We start from the raw sequence: 26,860 nt of genomic DNA on the forward strand, positions 1-26,860 counted from the left end.
TGCAATGGACGTCCACGATTACGCTATGTGTAGAAAGATGGGACAACTGGAAGAGCTTAAAGCATTTATCTCCGAGCGACTCAAGGCTGTCGCTTCTGAATTATTGGGTGCCGTTGACAAAACGGTTACCGAATACGAAGAGCAAGCACGCCGCTTGAAGGAAGAAAACTGTCGACATTGTTCGATTCTGGATCTTCTCATTAAAGACAATAAATTGCCACGGAAAGGTTGGTTCAACATTATGTAGACATACAAAGTAACAAGCAACAGCGTCACATTTTATATAAAATATAAATGCAGTTCGCCAGGCGTCTCTGATCTGGTAGCTTTTGGGACGCCATCAGTATACATTCTTGAGTACACATAAAAGTTTACTTTTGGTATGCGTTAGCTTTCATTACTTTCTATTTTAAGCGGAATACATGATGCGCGGAATAACTTGCCAGAAATGTTTTTTTCCTCCTGTAGCGCATGTGGTGTACTCGAGGTCTATTGTCCTGTGTCGGCCACGATACTTATCGTAGTACCACCATTGACCTGTGGGTGACAGCATAGTCCAACTGACCATCCTGAGTGTTTCTTCTTCTTGTAGTTTTATGGCGTTTGGCAGACATTTACATGCATTACCGCCACCTTCTGGTATAGAGTGCTCCCCAAATGAAAAATATACCAATGATTAAACCACTACTGTTGTTCCCGACATCCTTCATGTGTCTAAATCTTTCTGCTACCCCACTACTGTCTTAATTTGACAATTTCTTCATATTTACATGACAGAAACAAGCATATTTTTTTTTTTATATAAAGTAAGGAGTTGAAAGTATAGATATCAACAGTTCATTAACATCTAAGGACGATTTAAGATCTTCAATTAACGTAACAATACATGCATGTTTTGGAATGTGGCCAGCAGCCGGAGTACCTGAAGAAAACCCACACACGCGCAAAGATAACCTGCAAACTCCATACGGAAAAGCCGCAGCCCGGATTCAAACCACCGACTCTCAGAACTGTGGTGAGGATGTGCTAATAACTCGACAATGTATTGAATGGAAACAATTTTTGTTTCAAAACATTCAAGTATTTCTTTTTGTTCCGTCTTCTCTCCAGCAGGTCCTGGTCCTGACCCAAATGTATCAAGTCCTTCACGTAATGTGATAAACACATTTAGTTAATAGTTGAGAAACTGAGCTTTCTCATCCACTAACGTGAAGCTCTTTTTGTTTACAGACGTGGAGGGTACCTTCACATCCTACACAGAATTTCTAAACTTTGCATTAGGTGACAACTGTCCCTATTGCATAAAGCCCACTCTGGCCACAAAGTTACATTTGACGAAAAAGCATTATTCCTCTGCTATTCATTTCACTGACAACGGAATAGGTAAGCATCAACACAGAAATGTATTTACATAATCCTGCCATGTTGAAATGTTAATGATGTCCGATCAATTTTATTTAATTTTTTCAGGGAGGTTCATTATTCCATGCACGTGCAAAGATCTTATCCAGAACCGATGTCACTATCATTGTCCTTACTGCGAAAGGATTTTAACTCGGAGATTTAACTTTGTGGGACACATTTCTAAGAAGCATGGTAAGCAATTTGAATTGAAAAATCAGTTTTAATAAAAAATAATGTGAGTGCATTGAATGAAATATTTCCACTTAAAAGTATAGTATGTTGATATATGTATGTATAGGCTCATTTATCACTACTTTCTGTTTCATTAACTCATTCACTGCCATTGACAGCTATCTCCCAAAAATCATTTTAACTATTTTTATGAGTTAAATTTTTTTTTTGCCATTTTTGTTAACAAGTGTATGAAAACCTCGATTTTTTTGTACATTTAGAACAGATATAAAATTTGTGATTAATCGTGAGTTAACTAGTGAAGTCATGCGATTAATTACGATTACAAATTTTAATCGCCTGATGCCCCTAATTTTGAATAATCTTTTCTTTAAAAAACAAAACAAAAACATATGTTTATTTTTAATTTTTATTTATTTTTTTTAAGAAAAGATTATTAAAAATTAGGGGCATCGGGCGATTACAATTTTGAAACGTAATTAATCGCATGACTTCAGTAGTTAACTCACGATTAATCACAAATTTTATATCTGTTCTAATACAAAAAAAATTCTAGGTTTTCATACTTTTGTTAACAAAAGTAGGGAAAAATGTTAAACTAATAGAAATAGTTAAAATACATTTTTGACGTCTATAGCTGTCAATGGCAGTGAATGAGTTAAATAGTATTTCAATGCTTGTTTAACGCATTTATTTTCCTAATGTGCATTTTTACTTTACAGGATTCCCGATACATCATCCAAACCAAGGTGCAGGTACGTCTCCAGCAGTGTTTCACAACCTTGTACATTAGAAAAATCTCACAGCGCCAAACAAAATTAAAAAACAACAACAAATGTAACAAATTTGATTCTGTGCAGCATGATGAAAGCTCTTCCTCTGCTTCCTCCTTTAGAAATAAATGATATGCCATTCAACCCTATTTCTGAAGCGGATGTTGCACCCACTTGTGATGTCTGGGGCCAGCAGGAGTTTGTCTTCCAGGATCGAAAGTTCCCACTTCTTCCAGTTAAAATTGAAGCACCCCAGTATAGTGGACGACAAAGTCTTGGGGTGCATACGAACCAAGACTCTGCCTCGAGTCTTCTCTACGTGGACTCTTCTGCCCAGCAATTCAACGAAATACAAGTCCATTCTTCAGGTGTGAAACCACTCATGTCAAAGACGACGACGACGACGACAAAGAAGAAGAAGAAAAAGCAACTCAGGAAGAAAACTTTAAACAGAAAACAGAAAACTGCCATTCAGAGTGACACAGGAGTGTATAGATGTCAAGTATGTGGAAAGACTTTCCATTACACCTACACACTGAAATCGCACGTGTGGACTCACTTGAGAAACAAGTCCCTTTGCGGGATTTGCGGCAAACAGATGAAGGACGCCGAGAGTTTAGTGCAACATCTGGAAAGCCATACTGTGAGGAAGAAATGTGGATTGTGTGGCAAGCAGTTTTCTAGCGCCACCCGCTTGAAAGATCATTGGAGGTTTCACAGACGGAATCCTCTGGATGGCATGACGTTATCTTAGAACGCATCGTTTTTCGAAACCGCTTCATTGGTGTCATTGGTTGAGGTTGTCAGCCAATCACGGCACTAATAAACACTTCTCTATACAAATTCACACCAATGGACTATTAGTTGACAATGAACCTGACATGTTTCATAGATTGTAGATATGTGTATTGTGGCATAAAGTGTTAGTTGTAAATAATTCATATTTGTAATATTGTTACTGCTACAATTATGCATCCTCTTTATGTGAAACTAGTAGCTTTTTGGGTAAGACTGGTGTAGTGGCTTTGATTTGGAACATTGGATTTTAGTTGTTTATCGTGTATCATTTTAACTTTGTCTTTTAAATAAATAAATGTGGCTTTCATGATGAGGTTTTACCAGGGGTGGGCAAACAGAGGCCAGCCATTGATAGATGAGTAAAAAAAAAAAAATTGGGGGGCGTTTTTATTTATTTATTGTAAGTGAAACGGCTTGTTACAAAAAAAAAAAACAACAACAACAATACACAACTGGAAATGGATTATAGCCAATATAATGAAAGCATAAATTTCGCCACAGACGTCTTTTACGAGCTAGTCGAAGTTGGCTGGAACAAGGTTTGTTTTGCCCGACCAATCAGAAGACGGAAAATACTAACGTTCCTGTGAGGCGAATCTGAAACCTGATTGGTTAAAGAAAAGGTACGCCAGAGAGCGTTACTGTTTCCGAAGGCCCTGGATAGATTAGATTGACATAGGAATGACTCAAAATATGATTGGAGGAAAAAAAAGTGCAGCGCAGCCGAAAGAACGCTACGAAATTAAGAGAATATAGTCTATGACTAAAAATAAATAAATACATGAAACATTATTGTACAAAATTGTTTAAGTAGGTCAGTGCTTAACATATTACTGTGTCTGATTTATACAGTAGATGTTTTATACAACTGGTCCGTTCGACATGATTTAAATACTCAAAAAGTTCACTACAAACTCACAAACCTAGTAGTGGGTTTTTTCGTGCCCTGGAGTGTTGGTCGTCGGTCCGTGGCAGGAAGGAAGTTGGGGTGGGGGGCGTGTGCGAGGGGGCTCCGAGACAGTTCATTCAGTATTTTTCCCCGGTTAGCCTTGAGCAATTACCGGGCACATTTACAAGATTCCTTTCCTCTAACACTGGGATTATGGCTGTGATGAAGATACAAGACCAGGTACTGTCACGTTATTGCTATTTTGAAATTAACGACACGCCTTGTGGTACTTTTCTAAGAAGTTCAGACCTCCTAGCTTGGTTTTTATGCAGGCTGGCTCCTGCGGCGAATAATAATCCAACGTGAATCAACTCGCTGCGCAAGTGTGGTTATTATTATATTTTACTGAAAAACGTAGACATGAAACAATACAGATGTACATCTGTGGGAGTACACGAGAGCTAGCTTGGGGAGCTAGCGGCTAACGGTAAACAAATCAGTGAACAACAAAGGAGGCCAGGCTGCCTGTTGCATTGCGACACTTCAAACTCAGTGAAAATTTAAATTCACTTCAATTTATTTAAAATACGTCATTCAGTCTGCTGAGTCTTTTTTTTTTGTTTGTATCGATGGCCCCTTTGTCGGTGAAAACTGCTGGACTAGCACCCGGCTAACTTCTTAATGCTAGTTTGTTAGCCTCCTTTTAAACAGTTTTACGACCAAAAAAGGCTCAAAGTAACGAATTACAAACGTTAATAGATTCCCCATAAGTATCATGTTTTACTACTTATATTTACAAATAGAGCATTTCATTAAGAACACATTTGTATGTAGTCATTAAATCAATTTCAACTAATTGATTGACATTGGATAATTTCCTGTAGCACACTGGTTGGGAATCGCATGGCTGGATTTTATATATTATATATATTATATATATTTTATAACTAGGAAGTACAAATACTTAGTCGCGTAATTAAGTAGATTTTTTATGATCATTTTTTACACCCTACATTTCAAAACAGATATCTATACTGTCAAAACTCAAAATTTGCTTGCTCTTTTTAACCTCTAAAGATGACCACATCATTTTCAAAAGCCGTAAATAAGGAGAAATAAAGTCAAACTTGGTCGAGAACTTAATATATATAAAAAAAAAAAACAATAGCCCCCCCCCCCCCTTAGTGTACAAGTTATTTTTAACAGTTATTGTCTATAATTGTCAATACAAATGCATTTATTAATTTTGTACATTACAATTAACATTTAAGTTGACTTCTAACAGTCTTTTACACAAGGTTCCATACAGACTGTTGGTACTTTTGCTACTACTATGAGACAATTATAATGATCTCCAGCTTCGTTCTGGAATTAGACACTACTCACAACATCATAGCAGCTTGTTGTCAACGGATCAGAGACAACTGTGTCACACAAGTATTGTATTTTTTTTTACTCTCTTGATGCTCAATCCAGTGTGTTTATTAATTATTAGATAATGGGCCATATTGTGTCGAGAATGGTAGTCAGTAGTCACCTCCCTACATTTATAAGTAGGTTGAAATGTATAACTGCATTATTTGTACTGTATTTACAATTTTTGAAAATCAATATCTAGTGACAGCTTGTAACAATTGAACAACATTTTAGTTGTGATTAGCATCATACATCAGATAAAAAAACCGTGTCCATTTTTGATGCTTCCTCCAGCTGGTATGTGGTCAAGAGGCGGATGACTAATTTCCCCATCTTTACTCTGCATTGTTCTCTGTGGCGTTTACTGACTGAAAATCGGACAAAGAGCTGGAAATAGACATTGGAAGGATGGGAACTGACTTAGGGGTGAATGTCACTGTCACAATGGGTTTGTGTTTGTCCTCTAGAGGGCGACATGTACTTTAGTCCCCTTGAGATCATAGTCTGAGGAGATTAAAGCCAAAGAAAGAATAAAGAACAGACCCCCAAAAAAACAGAATACAGTATTCTGTACAACTCGGCTAGCGAAGTGTGATATCTTGTTTATGTTCGTACACAATTGTATTTACTCACAGGCTTGTTCATTCTGCGGTGAAAATCTGTGGACTCTGTTATAGTGTTTCTCAAATTCTGGTCACAACAATTGCCAAGTGGTCCTTGAGTAACTTAGTAGTTGAATTTTTTTGCAACACTTTTAAAAATCAAACGTTTACTGTTACAAAATTTCAAGTAACTTGTTTTAATGATCTATCCATTTTAAATAGCACTTGTCCTTTTTAGGGCAGCTGATGCTATAAATAATCATTAACACACTTTTAGACAGTCTTCAATTAACCAAACATGCATGTTTTTAAACCCATGTACCACAACAGCACAGTACGATTGCCAACACAATATATTGTTGTTAGCTAAATTGACGTAGACGGTATCACCCCTGAAAGTGGTCAAGGAGAGACACACAGGCCGCTTTGTTGACTCCCATGTCACTCACCAGCCCCATGCACATTTTGTTGATTTAATAATGCTAAATCATTTTTTTTTTAATTTCATTCCTCTATGTTTTAATCATTAGAGGAATTAGTAAAAAAAAAAAAAAAAAAAGTGATAGCTGCAATCTTAGTCAGACGCATGTTCGTCTGTCTCCCCCATTGTGCAATATGCGTGCCTTTGAGGATTCCCAGCAAGGATCATATTACCCACAGTGCATGTTGGCACAGAGTCAGAGCAGAGGTCATTGTATGCTGCTAGCCAAACGTTTTCTCACAACTCCCGTGTTGTGCTCACATGTAATCATTTTGCCATCACCGGCTCTTTATTTTTCGCGTGTTTATTAGTGCCACAGGGCGAGTGCATTCCACTCATAATTTTGGGACTACTCTGTTTGTCTCATCTGCGCTCCCTCTCGGAGTTAATGGGCTTGTGCGGCTTGGCAGGATTGCTCCTTTCAGGATGTGTGTATGAGGCAGAGTGACGCAGACAACAACACGCACAGACTGGTCTTGTTAGCTGCCCTCGCAGTTTCTCACAGAGCCTGTTTGTTCCATTCTCATAATGAGGAGACTTTGGAAGCAACGCATCTGATAATTCGCCCAAAGGGGATGCTAGGACATACAGACAGACGTTTTGATCTGGGATTCATTAACGCCGCTTTGCAGATTTTATATACTTCAATGTGACACTTGGAACTTATAATGATGAAGCAAAATGGATGACACATTTTCATGTGTTTACATAAGTCAACTGGGTTTCTTTCTCCATTCATGGTGATTGTAGAGCTCTAGATAACCGATCACAATTACCCCCCCCCCCCCCTTGCCAGTCCCACTCAGTGCCTCTCTCACCCCCTTGGTCTCCTCTCCGGAAAGAGCTGGCTTCAGCAGTCTGGCTGAAAGGCGCATTGCATCCCCGCACATGCACCGGCGCTCTTTTGTGAGGCAGCAGCAGCAAGCGAGGACCCGCACCTTCGTGCCGGCCGCTAGGCAGCGCCGTCATTCTGCCGCATGCTGCCTGCCGACACCATTACGCAGAGGAATTCCCTGCTGTGTGCGCCGCTTCTGTTTACAGCGACTGGAAGCGAGGAGGAGAGGAGGCGCGCTTGCACAGCTCTTGGATTTCACATCAAGATGTGTGCCGGTTGTTTCCAAGGAAGTGGTTACGTCTATGGGGATTGCTGGTGACCCCCGTTGCTCCCCAGTGGGTACACATGTAAGAGGGAACGTTGTGTTTTTTTATGTGAGAGAGGGACCGCTTCATTCGTTTGCTGCTTCCTGATGCGGTCAGAGCGGGCTAGTCGTGTTTGTATCGTGGTGCTGGAGGAGGAGGAGGAGGAGGAGGATGAGCCCTCCTTTTCACCCCCACCTCCTCAGCCCAAATCGACCCCAGACCGCAGATCACATCATGCGCCGAGAAGGGCTTCTGCCCTGGAGGACAAGGTGAGGTGGTCTCATCTTTTTTGTTTGCATTATTGCACTGAATTTGTGAATGGGAGGCTTCGTTGAGATTTCCAGTCCAGTCGGGGTGTCACACCTGACTCCCAAGTTAAAATGTGACATTAGTTATGTAAGTAGTAAAGAATACAGTGCACTTCCGCACATGCTAATTTTAGCATCAGTTTAATGAATGCTGGTTTGTAGAGATTATCACTAAAGCCAAAGCCATTGTCGTTTCTAAACCCAGCGTTGAAACATTGCTATGCAGCTGGAATGCACTTTTAAGTTATGTACTTTTCATAAGAGTACTGACAGGATGTACCGTCACGCTAGCTTTGTTCCACTTGTCATCTGTGGGACTAGCATGCGACAATCATCAACAAGCCTCACTTATTTTTAGATGGGACAGAGTGAGAGTTGAATTGGGGAAAAAAAGTCCATTTAAGAAGCCATCTATCATTTTTGGTCAAATCACACCACATAAAACACTACTTAAAGTACAGTGTGTATTATTACAGAGGAAGTCAACTCAAAATTATTCTTTACAATATGTTCTATGCCGACCCACTAGTGTAAACAACACGGCATTAGTGTGTTTTCCTCCCATGTCAGAGAGCGGCCATTTTGCCACTTGCTGTCGCCTGAAAATGACATCACAGTTATTTAGGCCTCATGTAAAGACCAATCGTGGCTCATCTGCTTTCTGAGTTGCGTCATGTGACATTCGCAAGCTGAGCCGCAATTGGTCGTTACCTGAGCAACTGTTGATGTCATTCTCGGTCGACGGCAAGTGGGAAAATGGCTGCCCCATGAGATGAATAAAAACGAGTGGGTTTTGCTGCTTAATTCATATTACAAATACCGTGTTTAGTCTAGTGGGGTAAAGACAATTATTGGCATTTAATGCCTTTATTCAAGCAGTAGTTTACTGAAAAGACGGTGTCTGATGATAGGCTAAGTTTTCTTTTCTTTTTTTTTTGTAGATACAGTGTTGTCCACAAATATTGTGACATAGACACAATTCTCATCTTTTTTGGCCAGAGTCATAATACAGAGATTTAATTAAAAAAAACAAAAAAAAAACAGGATGGCTAGCTAGTTTGTGAAACATCCTATGGATAGATGAGACAAAGATCAACCTCTACTAGATTTATGAGAAGAATATGGAAAAGGAATATTTTTTGCTTGTATTCAGCCAAATGCTTCGGAACTCATTAAACGGCACTTCACAGTGCAGATGGACAATGACCCGAAGCATACTGTGAAAGTAAGAAAAGTTTCCTTGAGGATAGATTTTACGTTTTGCATTTCAATTGGACACTTTTTTTTCATTAATCAGTGCTACGTGTCAATTAGTATGCAATCATTTTGATTATTCTCTTGGCTTTTGCACTTTTCTCCATTTGAGGACATTTGTATCACATGGTCACAGCGCACAGCGTCACCCTGTCAGTTTACGGGAGAAGGTTTGCCTCCTACATTGTGCTACTCTGGCATGTGCAACCATTGTTGGCCTACCACCTGGATTTTTTTTGTGTGGTGCTTGCACACAGAAAACCATAATGACGACAATAACGGTTTGGAAATAACAATGTTGTTGTTGTTGTTGTAGCCATCCTTGCTCAGAGCCATCTTCAATGTGGATCCAGATGAAGTCCGCTCCCTCATATTCAAGAAAGAGGATGTCAATATTCAGGTAGGTCTGATCTTCGTCTTTCAGGATATATTAGCCACCTAATTCAGCTCTTGGCTTTGTTTTCTCTGCGATGGTCAATATTGCTGGGATCATCACACCGGCTCTTCCTGGAGTCAGCAACACTGGCCCCCACCGAGTGCAGTCACATGACACTTGTTTATAGCCCCACTCTGATGATTGCCCTCTGCTGCACTCAAATACAGAAGCATGGGGTGCTGCAGTGATGGAGGGGAGCAACGACTTAAGTGAATTGAGAATGTTTGCAGTGTTGTTTGTGGGCCGGAGTTCATTTTAGGCGCTATAGCAGAGAAAAATGAAGTCCACCTGCAGAGTCTAGCTTTTTCAAACACTGATAAACTGCACTGCATCATATTGTCTTTATAATATTTTTTTGCTACCTTATAAACAAAATAGCCAAAAGAATAATAATATTAATAATAATACATATAACGTGCAATTGTGCATAATACGTGTTTTCCTGTGTGTGGATTGCGTAACAGGATACTGAAAAGCGGACGCCGCTACATGCTGCAGCCTACCTGGGTGACACTGAGATCATTGAACTGCTCATCCTCTCAGGTAAACTAAACGTCTCATTGCCGGTATTTCAAAGCAAGCGGGTTCCAGGCTTAAATCATTAAATGGATTTGGCTAAAAAAATAATGCATTAAATGGCATTAAAAAGCATTGAATATGAGGTCTAGGAGAATTTAAAATTTAGGTACAATATGATTGTTGCTCATGTTTTATTTCATATACCGCGTTGTTCAGAGGAGTCACTATAACACAATTTAGCAATAATATTTTTTTTATTTGTGTTGACTAGCTGTAATTTACAACGAACAAAGTAGCTTGGGGTGACAGTCCACGAGTTTCTTCATGTTCCAATTACCAATTGTTTTGAATTTGTAAAGAAAAGTGTACTGTTCCTGTCACCAACGTCCAACATGAAACACTAATGCCACCTAGTGGCAGAAAATTAACACAACACATCTGACTCAGTGTTTCACACTTCTTTTAACTGTTTAGTATACTAATGATGTACTATAAAATTACTATATCAATCAACTATAATATATAATATATCCATTTGTATTTGGTAACCATATCTGTCTACTTTTGTGTTAATTAACAAATATGAAAAACTAGGAAAGAATATTTTACTTATTTATTTATTTTTATTATTTAGAACAAGTATAATGTACAATTAATTTGCGATTAATCACAAGTTAACTATGGAAATCATGCAATTATGATTTAAAATGGACTAACAGACCTAATATATAAACAGTATATGCATTTATGTATATATGATAAATTAGTTTTAAATTGCATTAAAAGCGGCATTATAAGCATTAAATCTGATTGGCTGATAATCTGCAGAAACCTCCTTCAGTCAAAATCATCTATTACTGTAAAAAAAGAAAAGTCAACATGAGGATCTGTCAGTTGGCCTTTGAGAGATTCAGCTGTTATGCTGAGATGATCCATGAAAATGTGATTAAGTCACTTAATGTAATATTTGACAAATCTCTTCTGCGGAATGTCCTGTTTTTCATCTTTTATGGTCACATGCTCCACTGCTACGTCTACTCACTGCCTTGTGACACGATGCCACAGTGTCCGATAGCAACTGGTGACGCTGTTAGTGATTTCGAAATCATCCGAGAGGGGATCTCCGCTGTCTGTAAATCAGCTGCACACGTCGGAACTTGATGTCACCCACGGGCGCCACACTAGAGCGGGATATGTGCGTGCACACGTGCCTACATGTGTGCCGCCGTGTTCCTTAATATTGGGAAGAGCGAGTAACAGGTGCAGTTTCAGGGCTATTTTAACCCGCCGAAGCCTCGTCAACGAGGATCAAGGGAGTTTGAAATCCTCCAGGCACCATTGGCTTATGTTGGTCATTGAAGCAAAGCGGTCTGTGAGCCAGTTTTTTTTTTTTTTACATTGAAGTAATTTTAGATTTAAAAGAGAAGGCAGGTGATTTTTTTTATTTTTTTTTGCATTAATATATTCTATATTCCGCCACTAGTCTTAAGGCGGCATTCGGATGAATATTGTGAGCAATCCATCCGTTATTATTTATCTCAGGCGGCGACCATTTTGACACTTGCTGTCTACTTAAAATGACATCACAGTTAACGACTTTCACGGCTCACCTGTTTATGTTTGCTAGTTTGTTAGTGGGCTTCACATTTTATTGAAATTGATTATTATTTATTTTTTACTTGACTTCCGCCTTAACTCATTTACTGCCATACATTCATAAAGAAATGTTTTTTTTAATTATTAAATATAAAAAATTAGGGTCAAGAGGCGATACATTTTTTAAAATTGTAATTAATTGCCTGACTTCACTAGTTAACTCATGATTAATCCCAAATTTTACATATTTTCTAAATGTACAATAAAAAATTCTAGGTTTTCATACTCTTGTTAACAAAAGTGGGAGAAAAATGTTAAACTAATAGAAATAGTAAAATGAATTTTTGACGTTTATAGCCGTCAATGGCAGTGAATGAGTTTGAATAATTGATAGATTAATCTATTTTAAAATACTTGATAGTGACATTACTATTAGCATGATAACTTTAGTTTTGAAAGTGAATCAATTTAAAAAAAAAAAAAAAAAAAAAAAAGAAGAAGAAAAGATTATTACAAAATTTGGGGCGTCAGGAGTTTTAAGTTTTTAATCGTAATTAATCACATGACTTCACTAGTTAACTCGCGATTAATCACAAATTTCATATTTGCTCTTAATGTACAATAAAAAAAAAATCTAGGTTTTCATACTGTTGTTAACAAAAGTGGGAAAAATGTTTAACTAATAGAAATAGTTCAATGAATTTTTGACGACAATGAATGAGTTAATGAAGTTGGTTTAATTTGTCTCATATTTTCTTCCAAGGAGCCAGAGTTAATGCCAAAGATAACAAATGGTTGACCCCTCTTCACCGCGCTGTGGCTTCATGCAGTGAGGTAACACACTTTAAGTTGGACTCTACTGAAGCCACGGGTCGTCTCCGTCTCTGCTTAATCAACACCCCCCCTCTCTCAAACCTTCCTCAATGCTCGCCGTCTGTGCAGGATGCAGTGGCCGTGCTGCTGAAGCACAGCGCCGACGTCAACGCCCGGGACAAAAACTGGCAAACGCCACTCCACGTGGCGGCGAGCAACAAGGCAGTGCGCTGCGCCGAGGCGTTAGTCCCGCTGCTTAGCAATGTCAACGTGTCTGACCGGGCGGGACGCACCGCTCTGCACCACGCTGCCTTCAGCGGACACACGGAGGTTGGCTTCTCATACAGTATGCAGGCCTTCCATATGTGGGACAGAAGTGGATATTTGTTTACTTTTTGGTTGCAGATGGTCAAGTTGCTGCTGTCCAGAGGAGCTAATATCAATGCATTTGACAAGAAGGATAGGAGGGCCATCCACTGGGCTTCCTACATGGGTAAGATTACGCCCCGGTTTCTTGCTGATAACAATACATCTTGTTGAGGTTCTGCATTCATTTATGCTCCTGTATCTCAATTTTGTGCGCCAATCGGAAACACTAACCCATTCTAGCATGGTAGTGAAGTCATTCACTGCCATTGACGGCTATAAACGTCAAAAATTCATTTGAACTATTTCTATTAGTTTAACATTTTTTCCACTTTTGTTAAACAAGAGTATGAAACCTAAAAAAAAATTTATTATACATTTAGAACAGATATAAAATTTGTGATAAATTGCGAGTTAACTAGTGAAGTCATGCGATTAATTACGATTAAAAACTTTAATTGCCTGATGCCCCGAATTTGTACCAATCTTTTCTTCTTCGTTTTTTTAACCATTCAGCCATTGACGGCTATAAACGTCAAAAATCCATTTGAACTATTCATATTAGTTTAGCATTGTTCCACTATTGTTAACAATAGTATGAAAACCTAGAATTTTTTTTATTGTACATTTAGAACAGATGTAAAATTTGTGATTAATCGTGAGTTAAAAGTCATGCGATAAATTACAATTTAAAAAATTGACGCTTCTTGCCTTTAATTTTTAATAATCTTTTTTTTTTTATGAATTTATGGCAGTAAATGAGTTAATTACACATGACATGTTTGTATGGGAAAGAAACTGTAAAATATGAAACTATTAAAAAAAAAAATCATTCCTGTTACTCAGCACGAGTCCTGTAAAATTAGTCCACTAAAATCAGATAAATAAAATCTATTATTAAGTTGTTTATTCATTAATCTAATAAAAAAAATGGTAGATTTATAGTAAATGTTTCAATAAAAATATTTGTAAATTAAGCAATTTTACACATAGTAGCAGAATGTTTTATTGATTTTAATAAATATTACGTAATGTTAATGTGCGCTCATGTGTCATTTTGATTTATTCTAATTCAATTATAGTTATGAATTACAAAGTAAACAAAAGTGATTCATTTCATTTATTAAAAATATAGTAATATGAAAATAGTATACAGTGTACAGTATGTAATTTCTTATTTAGTAATTTATTGTTTAAAAATGAACAAATTTACCAAACGTATTTGAACTTTTTGTTTTTTTTAACCGCACATAAAGTTGACCTGGCCCATCTGTCAGTTTTAAAAATCAAATGTGGCCCTTTTACACAAAAGTCCGCCCACCCTTGCTCTCTTCTTTTGTACACATTGTGTGTGAATATTCCCAAAACATCCACTGACTGTGTACAATAATCTCATGATGTCTTATTCCCCCTTTTGTCGCAGGTCACCTGGAGGTCGTTAAGTTATTGGTGAGCAGTGGAGCTGAGGTGGACTGTAAGGACAAGAAGGCCTACACCCCGCTGCATGCAGCTGCCTCCAGCGGGATGAGTAGTACTGTCCACTACCTGCTGGGCCTGGGGGTCCAGGTCAGCACCGGGAATTGGTCCCACCTAGCAGTAACGTTGAAAAGATACTCAAATGTGTTTGTTTTCTTAGGTGAATGTGGTGAATGCCTACGGCAACACTCCACTCCATTTGGCGTGTTATAACGGGCAGGATGTGGTTGTCAGTGAGCTCATCAAGGCGGGGGCTTGTGTCAACCAGGTTTGTGTTTGTGGGCATCTGTCTTCAAAATGAAACCCGCTAAATGTGACTTTTGGATTTTGGGATTTGTTCCTTTCCTCTAGGTCAATGAGAGGGGGTTCTCTGCCCTCCATTTTGCCTCCTCCTCACGCCAAGGGGCACTCTGCCAAGAGCTACTGTTGGCCCATGGAGCGCACATCAACATGCGGGTGGGTATTGTTATTACAGGATCTTATCGTGCACACCCTACTAAACCTTTTTGAGAGGACAGTACATGGAGCTTGTACTGTATCTCCAAACTCGTATGGTTAAATAGGTTATATATTCATTTCTCAGTAGCGACAGTAAAGACACGCATGAGTAGTACTGATGGAAACTGATACGAGGACACATGGTGCCTCGAGATCCACGACCATATGCAGAACGGTGGGTGGGGGGCGAGCTGCACCCCAAGGCTGCTGGCAACTAAGCGTGGGTCATATTTACATATTTCCATTCCAATTGTTAGTAGTACAGGGATCTGCAACCTGCCGCTCTGGAGCCTGATGTGGCTCTTTAGTCGCTCTCCCGAGAAAAAAAAAGAAAAAAAAGTACAACATTAATATTGTTTTTCAGATAAAATATTCTTGAAATTAATTGATTAAATTAATTGATTAAATAAAAAAATGAATAAATCAAAAAAATGTCAGTACAAATGTTGAAGTTGTCAGAAAAAAATTGACAAAAGTAGATGAAAAACTAAAAAAAAAGAATTCCAAAGAAAGACCATAAAATGCCCAAAGTGGAAGAGAAAAAGCAGAAAAATACTATAAAATATCCACTAAATTGCCAAAAATGTCAGAAAATTAATAGCAAAAAGGCAAAAAAAACAGCCAAGAGAGGCAGAAAATTGCCATATGTCCATAAAATTGCCAACAATGTCCGAAATTTGACAGAAAGGCAAAAAAGTGTAAAAAATTATGAAAAATTATGTATGGAAAATTACCAAAACAAAATGTCAGAAAATCGATAGCAAAAAGGGCACCATTTTTTTTCCCACAAATAGCCATAAAATGTCCAAAAAGGAAGAAGAGAGGCAGAAAATTACTATATGTCCCTAAAATTGCGAACAATGACAGCAATTTGACAGAATGGCATAAAAGTCTAAAAATGTCTGAAAAATGAAGTATGAAAAATTGCCAAAACAAAAAGGCAGGAAAAAATATTTTTAAAAAAATACAATAAAAATAAAATAGCCATAAAATGTCAAAAAAGAAAGCAAAGAGGCAGAAAATTATCATATGTCCATAAAATTGCTATCAATGTCAGAAATTTGACAGAAAGGCAGAAAAGTCACACAAAAAAATGGAAAAATTACCAAAACAAAACAGAAGACGAAGGTTAAAAGACATTTTTCTGTTATGGTGTAGCTCTAATTAGCTCTTGGGCCCTCGGTACATTAAACATGGTCTGTCTTTTGACAGACGTGTAGTAAAGTAGTCAAACCCGAGCCAGTTGCACTAAACCTCTACATGTACCGCAACACTGCTATACTGAGATGTCCTATTTCTGTCCACAAATGCTGTCCTCCATCTTGTGCAGAGTAAGGACGGAAAGACTCCCCTCCACATGGCAGCTACCCACGGCAGGTTCTCCTGCTCTCAGGCCCTCATTCAAAATGGTAAGCGGGGGGGGGGAGCCCAATGATAAGTTGTGTGTTGTAACGCGAGCGGCGTATCTCACGTTTATGCGTGCATAGGAGCCGAGATTGATTGCGTGGACAGGGACAGAAACGCCGCCCTTCACATCGCCGCACGCTACGGCCACGAGCTCATCATCACGGCGCTCGTCAAACACAGAGCCTGCCTCGCCAAGTCGGTCATCGAAAACTTGACCTAAATGCAAATTAAGGATTGACATTTTGATCAATTAAAAAAATTAAACAATGCACCTTGTGGGTTTGTTTTGATCACGCCAGGAGAGGTATTCACGGGATGTTCCCGCTGCACCTGGCAGCTCTCACCGGCTTCCCCGATTGCTGCAGGAAGCTTCTGTCCTCAGGTGCATTAATGACGCCCCCCCCCCACCACCACCACCACCACCAAATCACCTGGCTGACAGCACATTGATTGCGTTTACGCCTTTTGTCTCAGGATTTGACATTGACACTCCCGATGATTACGGAAGGACATGTCTACATGCTGCTGCAGCTGGAGGGTGAGTCCTAATTCCATCCATCTTGTTAGTATCTAATTGAACACGTTTTTAACTGTTCAGGAACTTGGAGTGCCTGAATCTGCTGCTTAACATCGGAGCGGACTTTAACAAAAAGGACAACTATGGAAGGTAAGCAACGGCCGCAATAGTGCCTACAAAGACCACATCTCGCTCAGAATACAAATGATCCCTCTCGCCCTCATAAGGAGCCCACTTCATTATGCATCAGCCAACTGTAATTACCACTGCGTGTTTGCCCTGGTGGGCTCCGGGGCAAGCGTCAACGAGCTGGACCAGAGAGGCTGCGGCCCGCTGCATTACGCCGCTGCCGCCGACACGGACGGGAAGTACGTGATCTCATTAAAACCGCACACATCTTGGCCGCCAGATCGCTCGGTAAACAGTCTTGTGTTAGTGATTTTTTATTTTTTTTTTTTGTCGTAGATGTGTGGAGTTCCTTTTGAGGAATAATGCTGAGCCAGGAGTAAGAGACCAACAGGGGTACAGTGCAGTCCACTATGCCTCAGCCTATGGCCGCACTCTCTCTCTGGAGCTGGTGTGTACCTCCGTCGTAGCGTAGATAGAAAGTTATTACGAGTCTCCCAAACATAGTAAACACCCTCTGTCTGTGTTTTCATTTAGATGGCAAGTGAAACGCCTCTTGACGTGGTAAGAATATTTGATCAAGTACTTGAGGTCATGTGAATGGGCTTCTTAGTGAAAGTAGTGCCCCCTGTTGGACAGATGAGGCATTGCTCAAAGTGGTGTTAACTAAAAAATCGATACCGCAACAAAATGCAAGCACAAGTACTGTTGAAGAAAATCTAATCAAGACTCAGCTATGTAGTTGTGGTTTTTAAATGACTGTGAATGTCAATTTAATCAGGCTTGTGCTTGTGGCGTAGCATTGGAATGCAATCCGAGAGCTGATGTGAATTATGTTCCGTTATACCGTCTGTCTTTTTCAGCTAATGGAGTCATCAGGAACAGAATTCAGTGACTCAGAGTGCCACGGGCACATCAGTCCGCTCCATTTAGCGGTGAGTTCAAGGCTTTTTTTGGTTTAATTAAATTTTATTTTTTATCCTCAATTCAAAGGCTTAATTTTCATTAAAAGCATCAGGTGATTTTTGATGGTTGTTTTTCTTTTCTTTTTTAAAACACAATTAATTCGAACATAAGGCCCGAAAAGCCTAATTTCCCTCGTACACAAAAAAATCGTATTTTTTTTTAATCCTCAATTAAGGCTTGACCGACTGATATTAACTTTTAAAATTGGCATTTAAACAATTTGTAGATGATTTTTGATGATTGTTTTCAGTTTTTTTTAAATACACAATTCAAAAAGCCTAATTTCATTCTTTTAAAAAAAAAGCAGTTAGTTAAAGGCTTTTTTTATCCTCATCTAAGGCTTGACCAACTAATTTAAATTTAAAATATCATTAAAAAATCAGATCAATTCTGCAAAAAAAAATTATAAACACAATTCATTCGTACATAAGGGCAAAAAAATGCCTAATTTCCTTCCAAAAATAAAGCGTTGTGTTCAAGGATTTTTTTTTTATCCTCTACAAAGGCTTGACCGACTAATATAAACTTTGAAAATTGGCATTTAAAAAATCTGATGATTTTTGCTGATTTTTTTTGTACACAATTAATTCGAACATAAGGCCCAAAAAAGCCTAATTTCCTTCAAAAAAAAAAGAGAAGCGGTGAGTTCAATGTTTTTGTTGGGGTGTTTTCTTTATCCTCAACTAAGGCTTGACCAACTAATTATAATATTAACTTTTAAAATCGGCATTAAAAAAATAATTTGAACATAAGAAAAAGCCTAATTTCCTTCTTTAAAAAACAAAACAAAAGTTAATCAAATGTTACAAAATTATTATTAAACAGTCTGCCTAAAATCTATATCTTTATTGCACTGTTGGTTATGTGACCAAAAAATAAGTTATCATATTCACTAAATATTCTTCCTCAACATAATCTTCCTTCCACACCAAAGTACAAAAAAAGTGCATATGCATTGTTCAGGCTTATCACGGACACTGCGGAGCCTTAGAAATCCTCTTGTCCTCCATGCCGGCCGTGGACGTCCGTAACCCGCAAGGCCGCACCCCTCTCAGCCTGGCCTGTTCCAGAGGCCACCAGGAGTGTGTCTCGCTTCTGCTACATCGCGGCGCCTCACCCATGGCCTGCGATTACTCCCACAAAATGACGGCTCTGCATGCTGCAGGTAGAAACAAATAAGTCCGCTTCACATCGGAGAGCGGGTTTAAGTGAATCTTTTGTCACTTTTTGTGTGTCACAGTTACAAACGGCCACTCGTCGTGCCTGCGTCTCCTCATGAGCAACAATGACCAGCACATCAATTTGGATGCGCTGGATGTCAACAAGCAGTGAGTTACGGAAGGCTGACTTGATTTTTGCAAATTAATAGACGCGGTATGTTTGTGTACGAAGGACCCCGTTGATGTTGGCTGTGCTGAATGGACACACAGAATGTGTGTATTCACTGCTGAGTCAAGGAGCCAGCGTCCAGGTTCAAGACTGCTGGGGCAGGACGGCCCTCCACCGAGGGGTGAGATGAATCGCGTCGGTCGATCATAACGGAATGCGCCGCAGCTGTTTGTATTACGATGGATCACCAAAGCGCTCATTTGAACTGCGTAATGTCCACTCAGGCGGTGACAGGCCAGGATGAGTGCGTGGAGGCTCTCCTCCAGCGAGGGGCGGGCGCATGTGTGAAGGACGTCCGCGGGCTTTCCCCTCTTCACTTGGCGTCCGCCTGCGGCCGTGTGAGCGTCCTCGGCGCTATGCTGCAGGCGCCCGGCACCTCAAATGCTCTCTCGGAGCTCACCGACAACAAAGGCTACACGCCGCTACATTGGGCCTGCTACAGCGGTACTCAAGCTAAATGTGAAAGTGGAACCTGAAATCACAGTTTAAGTTTTACTGAGTGTTTTTTTTTCTTCTTTTCATTCAGGATGTGATGCCTGCGTGGAGTTGCTGTTGGAGCAGGAAGTCTTCCGGAAGATAAAAGGCAACACATTCAGCCCATTGCACTGTGCAGTGTAAGCATATACTTTCTATTTGGGTGCATGAATGTCTGATGCAGTCACGGGTGCGAGTGACCGTGTGTTTTTCAGTATGAACGACAACGAAGGTGTGGCTGAGATGTTAATCGATTCCCTCGGTGCAAACATCATCGACCTAACTGACTCCAAGGGCAGGTGAGAGGCGCAAAGTGATGACATCATCGGCATTTTGAAGGACATTTCGATTGACAGAATTTTGTTTCAATATAATATAAATAATATATTAAAATAGATGCTTGTCTGCCTCTCTTGCGGTATTCCTCAAGGTTCAATCTTAGGTCCTATCCTTTTTGCACTCTACATGCCTCTGTTGAAATCTCTGTAACTAAATAAAATTGCTTATTTACGACACTAATGTTGATCAAAATAGTTGGACATGCCAGCAATTTAATACTCTAAATGACTGGTTACATCAAACGATTTTTCAAAGGTGTTCAAAATGTCTTTGCGACAAGTAAAAACTGTCTGTGAACATCTTACAAATCCTGATGAAAACCCAAAATTAGTTATTAAAAAAAAAAACTTCACCGGCTTACACATTCGTAAAAAAAAAAGGCAAATTGGTAATTCATCCATGAGAACGGGTTCTGACACCTGCAGGTCCCCGCTTCACGCCGCCGCTTTCGCCGACCGCGTGGAATGCATCTCCCTGCTGCTCAGCCACGGAGCTCAAGCCAACATCGCGGACGCGCGCGCACGTAGGACGCCGCTGATGATGGCGGCGCTCAACGGGCAAACCAACGCCGTGGGTCAGTTACCGGCACGACGTTCACCTCTGCGAGCCGCGTTACGTAACCCCTCCTACTTGCGTTGATGTGTTGCAGAGGTGTTGGTGAGCAGCAGCAAAGCAGACTTCACTCTGCAGGACGCCGACAGGAACACAGCCTTACATTTGGCTTGCAGTAAGGTAATGCATTTTCTATCCCATCATGTCATTTTGGGTCAAATGTTCTATTTACTTTCACGCCATTTTGTCTTAGGGTCACGAGACGTGCGCCTTGTTGATCCTGGAGAAAATCCGAGATAAAAATCTCATCAACTGCACCAACGCCTCTCTGCGCACGTACGTCGCCGCGTTAGCTCGCACGCTCTTCCTCGCTCTCCGCTCATTTTGATCCTCCTCCTCCTCCTCCCCCGCAGGCCGCTCCACGTTGCAGCCAAAAACGGTTTAACAGTTGTAGTCCAAGAACTTCTGGGGAAAGGAGCAAGTGTGCAAGCTGTGGACGAGAATGGTGAGCGCTCACGTTTGACACAAACATCTCCTCCGTGCTCACGCCCTCTCGCCACTTCAGGTTACACGCCCGCTCTGGCGTGCGCCCCCACGCGCGACGTGGCCGACTGCCTGGCGCTCATCCTCAACTCCATGATGCCAGCCTCGCCGATGGTCACCATAGCGACCCTGCCCGCGTTTCCTCTGCCTCACACGGTCATCAACCATCACCCCGTGTCCAATCACGTCGCGAAGGGCGTGGCCTTTGACGCCCTCCCTCCGCTGAGGCCGGACCGCGCGTCGTACTGCAGACCCGAGCGCCCGCTCTCCTGCGTCACTACCGACGAAGAAATGAACGACTCGGATTCAGAGACCTACTGAGGACTGATACGGCGCCCTCTAGTGTCACTCAGGAGCCTTAACAGATCACTGACACTTAGAAAACACAAAAACGGAGGGGAATCGAACTAGATGTATATCTTTTTCCGTAAACCTTTAACTATGAAATAATACAATCCTTAATTCTTCTGACAGATGCAGTCCACTACATCTCTCCTAGCCAGTGGCGTGCATTTGGTACCTGGTCTGTCCTTGGGGCCTTACCTGACCTAATTTCATCACTATCGCATTGCAAGTAGACAACTGGTCAATATTAGACAAACGTTTTAGAGGACTAAGGAACAAGGGACCAGCTGGATGACAAGAACCACTAGAGTTTCCTATTGAACCCTGGATGAATTTGAATTGAGAGGAACCAGAATGCTTGGAAAAGGAAGTTTGTTAATGAAGTTTGAGTAAGAAAATGCATGTGTCCGTAAAATTATAACAGTAAATATTGCCTTTTCAGGAAAAGCACCTTTCCTGCAGGGGATGAAAACTATTTGGTGCAAAGTTTGTAAAGAGGAAGAAAAAAAATAAAGATATTTGTTTTTATTCACTAACTCCACTTACTTGTATCAGTCAAGTGCACGTTTAATGTTTTGTCTCTTGACTTCGTTATCCAGGTGATAGACACGTCCGTACAAGCACGCGGTGATTAGCCCGCCTGCCGCGTTGGAGTGTTTCATGGTCACTCTTCCATCGGCGCTTTTCTCCACACGTTCCGGCTGTTCCAGGACGTAACGGCTCACCAGAACAGACGGGTACACGTATTTGGTCCCAAACTCGCCCTCCAGAACAAAGTCCAATTTAGTCTCCGCCTCTTCCACTTCCTGTCCACAGGAGCTAGCCTCGTACCCCGCACAACGGACCACCGCGCACACCTGTAAGTACATGTTTGGTGTTAGTCATCTTCAGGTATGAGAGTGTCTTACACTTCAAAAACCGAAAAGATATTTCTTCTTAACAGGCTGGATTTGTGTAAGAGCATTTCACTTGCTTCAATCATTGTTTTCATTAAAAAAAAAAAAAAAACATTTTATTACTGGTTATGAATAAGATTAGCTTAAAATAACTATTTAATTATACAGGGCAGTTGAAGTTGGTATAAAATACATTAGTTTTAAAAAGAGTTTATTATTATTATTATTATTAGGCTAGTACAGGGGTCTCCAACCTGTGGCTCTTTAGTCCCGCTGCAGTGGATCTCCCCCCAAAAAATTATTAAATATTTTTTTTTACATATATATATATATTTTTTTTTAGATAAAACATTTAAATGAATTGATTAAATAAATAATATATGTTATAATAATAAATAACAATTATCAATAATTAATATTATATAAATGAATTAAATACTAAAAAAAAAATCAGTCCAAATTTTAAGTTGTGAGAAAAAGAGACAAAGGTAAAAGAAAAAGTTACAAATAAATAACAAAAAATGTCCAAAAAGTGACCGTAAAATGCCCTAAAGGGAATGAGGAAAAGCAGAAAATGACTATAAAATGTCCACAAATTTGCCAAAAATGTCAGAAAATTTATAGCAAAAAAGGCAGAAAAAAAATGTCCAGAAGAGGGAGAAAATTACATTATGCCAATAAAATTGCTACAATGTCAGAAATTTGACAGAAAGGCAGAAAAGTCTAAAAATGTCTGAAAATGACATATAAAAGGAAACATATATATATATATATATATATATATATATATATATATTTTTTTTTTTTTTTAATAATCCAAAAACGGAAGATCAAGGTTAGATGAAAATGAATTTCAAAGTATTGGATAATGCATATTTTTCTGTCTGCTAATTAGCTCTTGGGCCCTCTTAGGTAAATTAGACAAACCCTAACACAGTTTTGTTTATCATGATGTTCAAATGTTTTGCGGTCCAGACAAATTTTGGGTTATTTTTGGGGACTAAAATGGCTCTTTTGACAGGAAAGGTTATTGACCCCTGGGCTAGTAGCTACATTAAACTTATTAGAAATGGTGCCAAGTCAGATTTACAATTCAAATTGCCCATAGATGCTACGTGATGGGGGACATGGTACCACATGAAGCTTCTCAATTTGCGCCAACATAGTTCTTTGGTGCCAAAGCACTACTTTTATATTTGTGCTTTGGCCTGAGTGTAAAATCACTCGATAATTTTACTTTAATCTATATAGTCCCTTATTTATATAATTTTTTTGTAATCCCCGTTTTTTGCAATGTACCTGCACAGCATAACGCCCGTTGACAGTGTGAGTTCCAGCAAAAGCTCCCAACGCGTAGAGCTCAGCACTTGGTCGAGAACGTTGGAACTGTAGACGGCAACAAAAAGCGCCGTCGCACACCTTCATGTTGCCTTCCGTGCTGTTAAGGAGGGCGAATTTAAACGGATCATGCATCATGGTGGAGGTGAATGTGAAGGAGGGCGGCAGAGAGGCAGGACAATCGTCATGGCGACAGTATCCCGAATCTGCGGCGACTCCGCCGTATTCCACGGCCGCGCCCATCACGGGGATCCTGGCCACCACAAGGCGGCCCTCCTCGGGGTCTCCGCTCTGCGCGTGGTGGTAGGTGGCTGCAAAAGGAGTGTAGATGCCACTTCCCGTCATGATGAGTCGGTCGCTGCGAATGTTGGCGGCGAGAAGCGTGACGTGAGCGCCCAGGCTGAACGCCTGCTGGAACTGGATGGTGTCCAGGAGGGGCAGCTGGTTCATCCAGGCCGTGGGGAAGATCAGCTGACGCACGCCCTGGAAGATCATATCGAAGGACTGAAATGTACAAACAACATTCTATGTTTTGGCATATTTGAGGGTACATTTAAACAACTCGCACACAATTCAATCTCTCCAATTAAGTGTCTTCTCACCCTCTTCAGCAGAGTGACTTTGGGCTCATAGAAGAGGATGTCAAAGCAGGTGATGAGGCCAAACCGCCCAGCGAAGGGGGTCTCAAAAGTGATGATCTCAAGCCGTGGCGGTGTGTCGAACGCTTGCTCAAAATAAAGATTCTGCTTATGGTAGCGGGCCACCAACAGTCCGTCGGACCTGCGCGAGGACATTTTGTAGCCTCTCAACCACGCACGGTTCGGAAAAGGATTGTAGATGCTTTGCACCTGAAAACCACGTTGGTGTTGAACTGCCAACGTCCATCTGTGGGACAGGAAGATGTAGGGTGTGTTTTCAGAGAGCACGGCTGCAGGTCAGCCATGTTGGCCACCACGTAAAGGTTGTGGCGGCGAGCCATGCAGCTCAACTGCTGCTGAATCTGGTAAGCACATGTTAATGTAATCATTAAGACATGCATTGAATGGAAAAACAACAGTTCTGCACCTCTGTATTATGAAATCTTCCTGGTTCTGTGCACGGGTTCCACGTCTCCTCTTGGGGGTCAGGAATGGTCTCTAGGTAGGCAGAAATTGACGAACGGCTAAAGTTGAAACCTTGAAGTCCATCTTCTGGAAAGACGATGATCTGGGCGCCCTGATACAGACAGGTTAGTATAGTATAGTATCCATCATCATGCTCATTACTGCACTAAAACGACCCGAACACATTATGCACTGGGTTGTATATTGTACATAACAGTATATAGATAAGTAACTTCAGTCCTAGTTAAAGTTTAGCTTTTAACCATCTGCATAGAAAAGCACAGGAATTTAAACTTCACCAAAAAGGTTTTTTTTTTTTTTACATAAATAAATACTTCAGTATAAAGAAAAATATTTTTGCCACCTCTGCCTGTTAGCGTTAATATATGGTTGTGTATGTGGTGTGTAACACAAAATATACATAGGAGGGAAAGAAACTGGCCATCGAGGAACTGTAATCTACGGAAGCTGAAAAAAAAAACTGTTTTTCTGACAAATTTTTGGGGGGAGCTTTTTTTTATTTTATTAAATACTTTTTTATTATTATTATTATTGTTTTACTGAATATTTTTTCTGTCAAAAAATATTTTTGAAAAACAGGCCAAAAAAATTGTTGAGAAAAACGGGCGAAAAAATATTTAAAAACACAGGGAAAAAATATTTTAAAAAACTAAAAAAAAAATATTCCGAAAAACAGCTTGTGTTCTGTTTTTTTTATTTTGTATTTTTTTACCTCTTAACTCCAAGTGACTTGTTGCAGACTCGCTAATAGCGGAAGCGGACACTTTCCCGCATACCTCCATATGCAATAATATGGTCATGTTTACTTATTGGCTCTCAATAAAGGAATGAATTGTGTATACTGTATTGTGGTTTGTTCTCTAATCTCTGAGGGAAAACCTTTTTTTTTTTTACGGAAAAGTAACTATTTTATAAAACGGGAAAAAATACTCAAAAAAAGGAAAAAAATACTAAATAATAAAAAACTGAGAAAACCTTTTTTTTAACGGGAAAAATATTCGCTAAAACAGAAAAAAACTAAATAAAATAAAAACAAAGCTCCCCCAAAAAATAGTCAGAAAAACAGGACTTTGTTTTTCAAGCGAATGCAACACGCTTCCGTAATAATCAATATATAGTAATAAATAAAAATATATCATCTAAAAAGCAGTACTTGCTGGGCAGCCAGAGCGGCTTGCTCCTCGTATATAGCCAGGTTCTTGTGCACGTGTTGGAGGGCATCCAGACGAGAAAGGGGGGTATGGGGGTCCAGGTTCAGAATCACACGATGTTCGTAGACAGCAGCGACGTATGTGGAGTCAGAAGTAACCTCGGTTTGACCGAAGCCCCACGAGAACGCCAACGCGACCAAAAGAGCAACATCCAGCAACATGCTCACAGTTTGCTCATTGAATTCACACAGACAACGAGAGGTCAGAAGTCCTCTCGGATATTGAAGGTTAATGTTTGAAGTTGTGCGTTTGAAGAATCCGTGGTGCCATTTCACCTTTTAGTGTAAACAAAAACCTTTTAAGTTGAAAAGGACGCAGAGGAAATACTTCTAATGTAACCCGAAAGTACATTTTACATTTTAAAGTTGTCAATACTCATAAGTTTCATTTTTTCCCCCTTACAGATAATGTGGGGAAAATAATTGTTTATATATATATATTTTTTTTTAAATCACCGACTTTGATTAGTAATGCATACGTTTGAAGAAGAATTTTGCTAACATATCACCACTTCCTGAAGCAGAATCTGCTTCCGGGTTACTCGACAAACCTCCAGATTCCGTTGCTTTAAAAAGAAAAGAAAAAGTAATGGGATGGATATGGAGGTAAATATGGTGCAAAACTAACTTGTAAAAAAAAGTCTAAATTTGTATCTGTAAAAGTCGTGATTTG

The 26,860-nt window shown here is 39.9% G+C and overlaps 3 protein-coding genes across 10 annotated transcripts; 2 read left to right on the forward strand and 1 right to left on the reverse strand.

Annotated features, from left to right (window-relative positions):
* Positions 1-4: 4 nt before the first annotated feature.
* On the forward strand, positions 5-3,477 carry LOC144037460 (uncharacterized). 4 transcript variants are annotated; one of them, XM_077548976.1, is made up of 7 exons: positions 5-227; positions 911-1,015; positions 1,111-1,149; positions 1,231-1,383; positions 1,471-1,596; positions 2,319-2,351; positions 2,492-3,477. In XM_077548976.1, the coding sequence occupies exons 1-7, from the start codon at positions 5-7 to the stop codon at positions 3,121-3,123; spliced, it is 1,311 nt and encodes a 436-aa protein (XP_077405102.1). In that variant the 3' UTR covers positions 3,124-3,477. The 4 variants fall into 4 exon arrangements, with proteins under 4 accessions (XP_077405102.1, XP_077405103.1, XP_077405104.1 ...); XM_077548977.1 differs by having other exon boundaries at positions 1,114-1,149; XM_077548978.1 differs by having other exon boundaries at positions 914-1,015.
* Positions 3,478-4,136: 659 nt separating this feature from the next.
* Positions 4,137-22,160, forward strand: LOC144036982 (serine/threonine-protein phosphatase 6 regulatory ankyrin repeat subunit A-like). Of its 4 annotated transcripts, none has more exons than XM_077548042.1 (29): positions 4,137-4,296; positions 9,574-9,657; positions 10,158-10,236; positions 12,572-12,642; positions 12,751-12,951; positions 13,027-13,114; positions 14,411-14,553; positions 14,624-14,731; positions 14,815-14,919; positions 16,292-16,370; positions 16,449-16,563; positions 16,668-16,750; positions 16,843-16,906; positions 16,967-17,035; positions 17,113-17,253; positions 17,351-17,462; positions 17,549-17,575; positions 17,875-17,946; positions 18,941-19,142; positions 19,218-19,305; positions 19,370-19,487; positions 19,591-19,810; positions 19,893-19,980; positions 20,056-20,139; positions 20,605-20,753; positions 20,829-20,911; positions 20,985-21,067; positions 21,145-21,236; positions 21,297-22,160. In XM_077548042.1, the coding sequence occupies exons 1-29, from the start codon at positions 4,270-4,272 to the stop codon at positions 21,593-21,595; spliced, it is 3,174 nt and encodes a 1,057-aa protein (XP_077404168.1). In that variant the 5' UTR covers positions 4,137-4,269; the 3' UTR covers positions 21,596-22,160. The 4 variants fall into 4 exon arrangements, with proteins under 4 accessions (XP_077404168.1, XP_077404167.1, XP_077404164.1 ...); XM_077548039.1 differs by lacking the exon at positions 4,137-4,296 and adding an exon at positions 6,998-7,964; XM_077548041.1 differs by having other exon boundaries at positions 12,751-13,114.
* On the reverse strand, positions 22,130-26,646 carry btd (biotinidase). 2 transcript variants are annotated; one of them, XM_077548044.1, is made up of 6 exons: positions 26,131-26,646; positions 24,919-25,068; positions 24,702-24,853; positions 24,456-24,633; positions 23,815-24,336; positions 22,130-22,476 (listed from the first exon to the last, which is right to left on the reverse strand). In XM_077548044.1, the coding sequence occupies exons 1-6, from the start codon at positions 26,347-26,349 to the stop codon at positions 22,171-22,173; spliced, it is 1,527 nt and encodes a 508-aa protein (XP_077404170.1). In that variant the 5' UTR covers positions 26,350-26,646; the 3' UTR covers positions 22,130-22,170. The 2 variants fall into 2 exon arrangements, with proteins under 2 accessions (XP_077404170.1, XP_077404169.1); XM_077548043.1 differs by having other exon boundaries at positions 23,815-24,357.
* Between the last annotated feature and the right edge of the window lie 214 nt (positions 26,647-26,860).

Source organism: Vanacampus margaritifer, chromosome 17 (genome assembly GCF_051991255.1).
Source record: "Vanacampus margaritifer isolate UIUO_Vmar chromosome 17, RoL_Vmar_1.0, whole genome shotgun sequence".
Classification (NCBI taxonomy): domain Eukaryota; kingdom Metazoa; phylum Chordata; class Actinopteri; order Syngnathiformes; family Syngnathidae; genus Vanacampus; species Vanacampus margaritifer.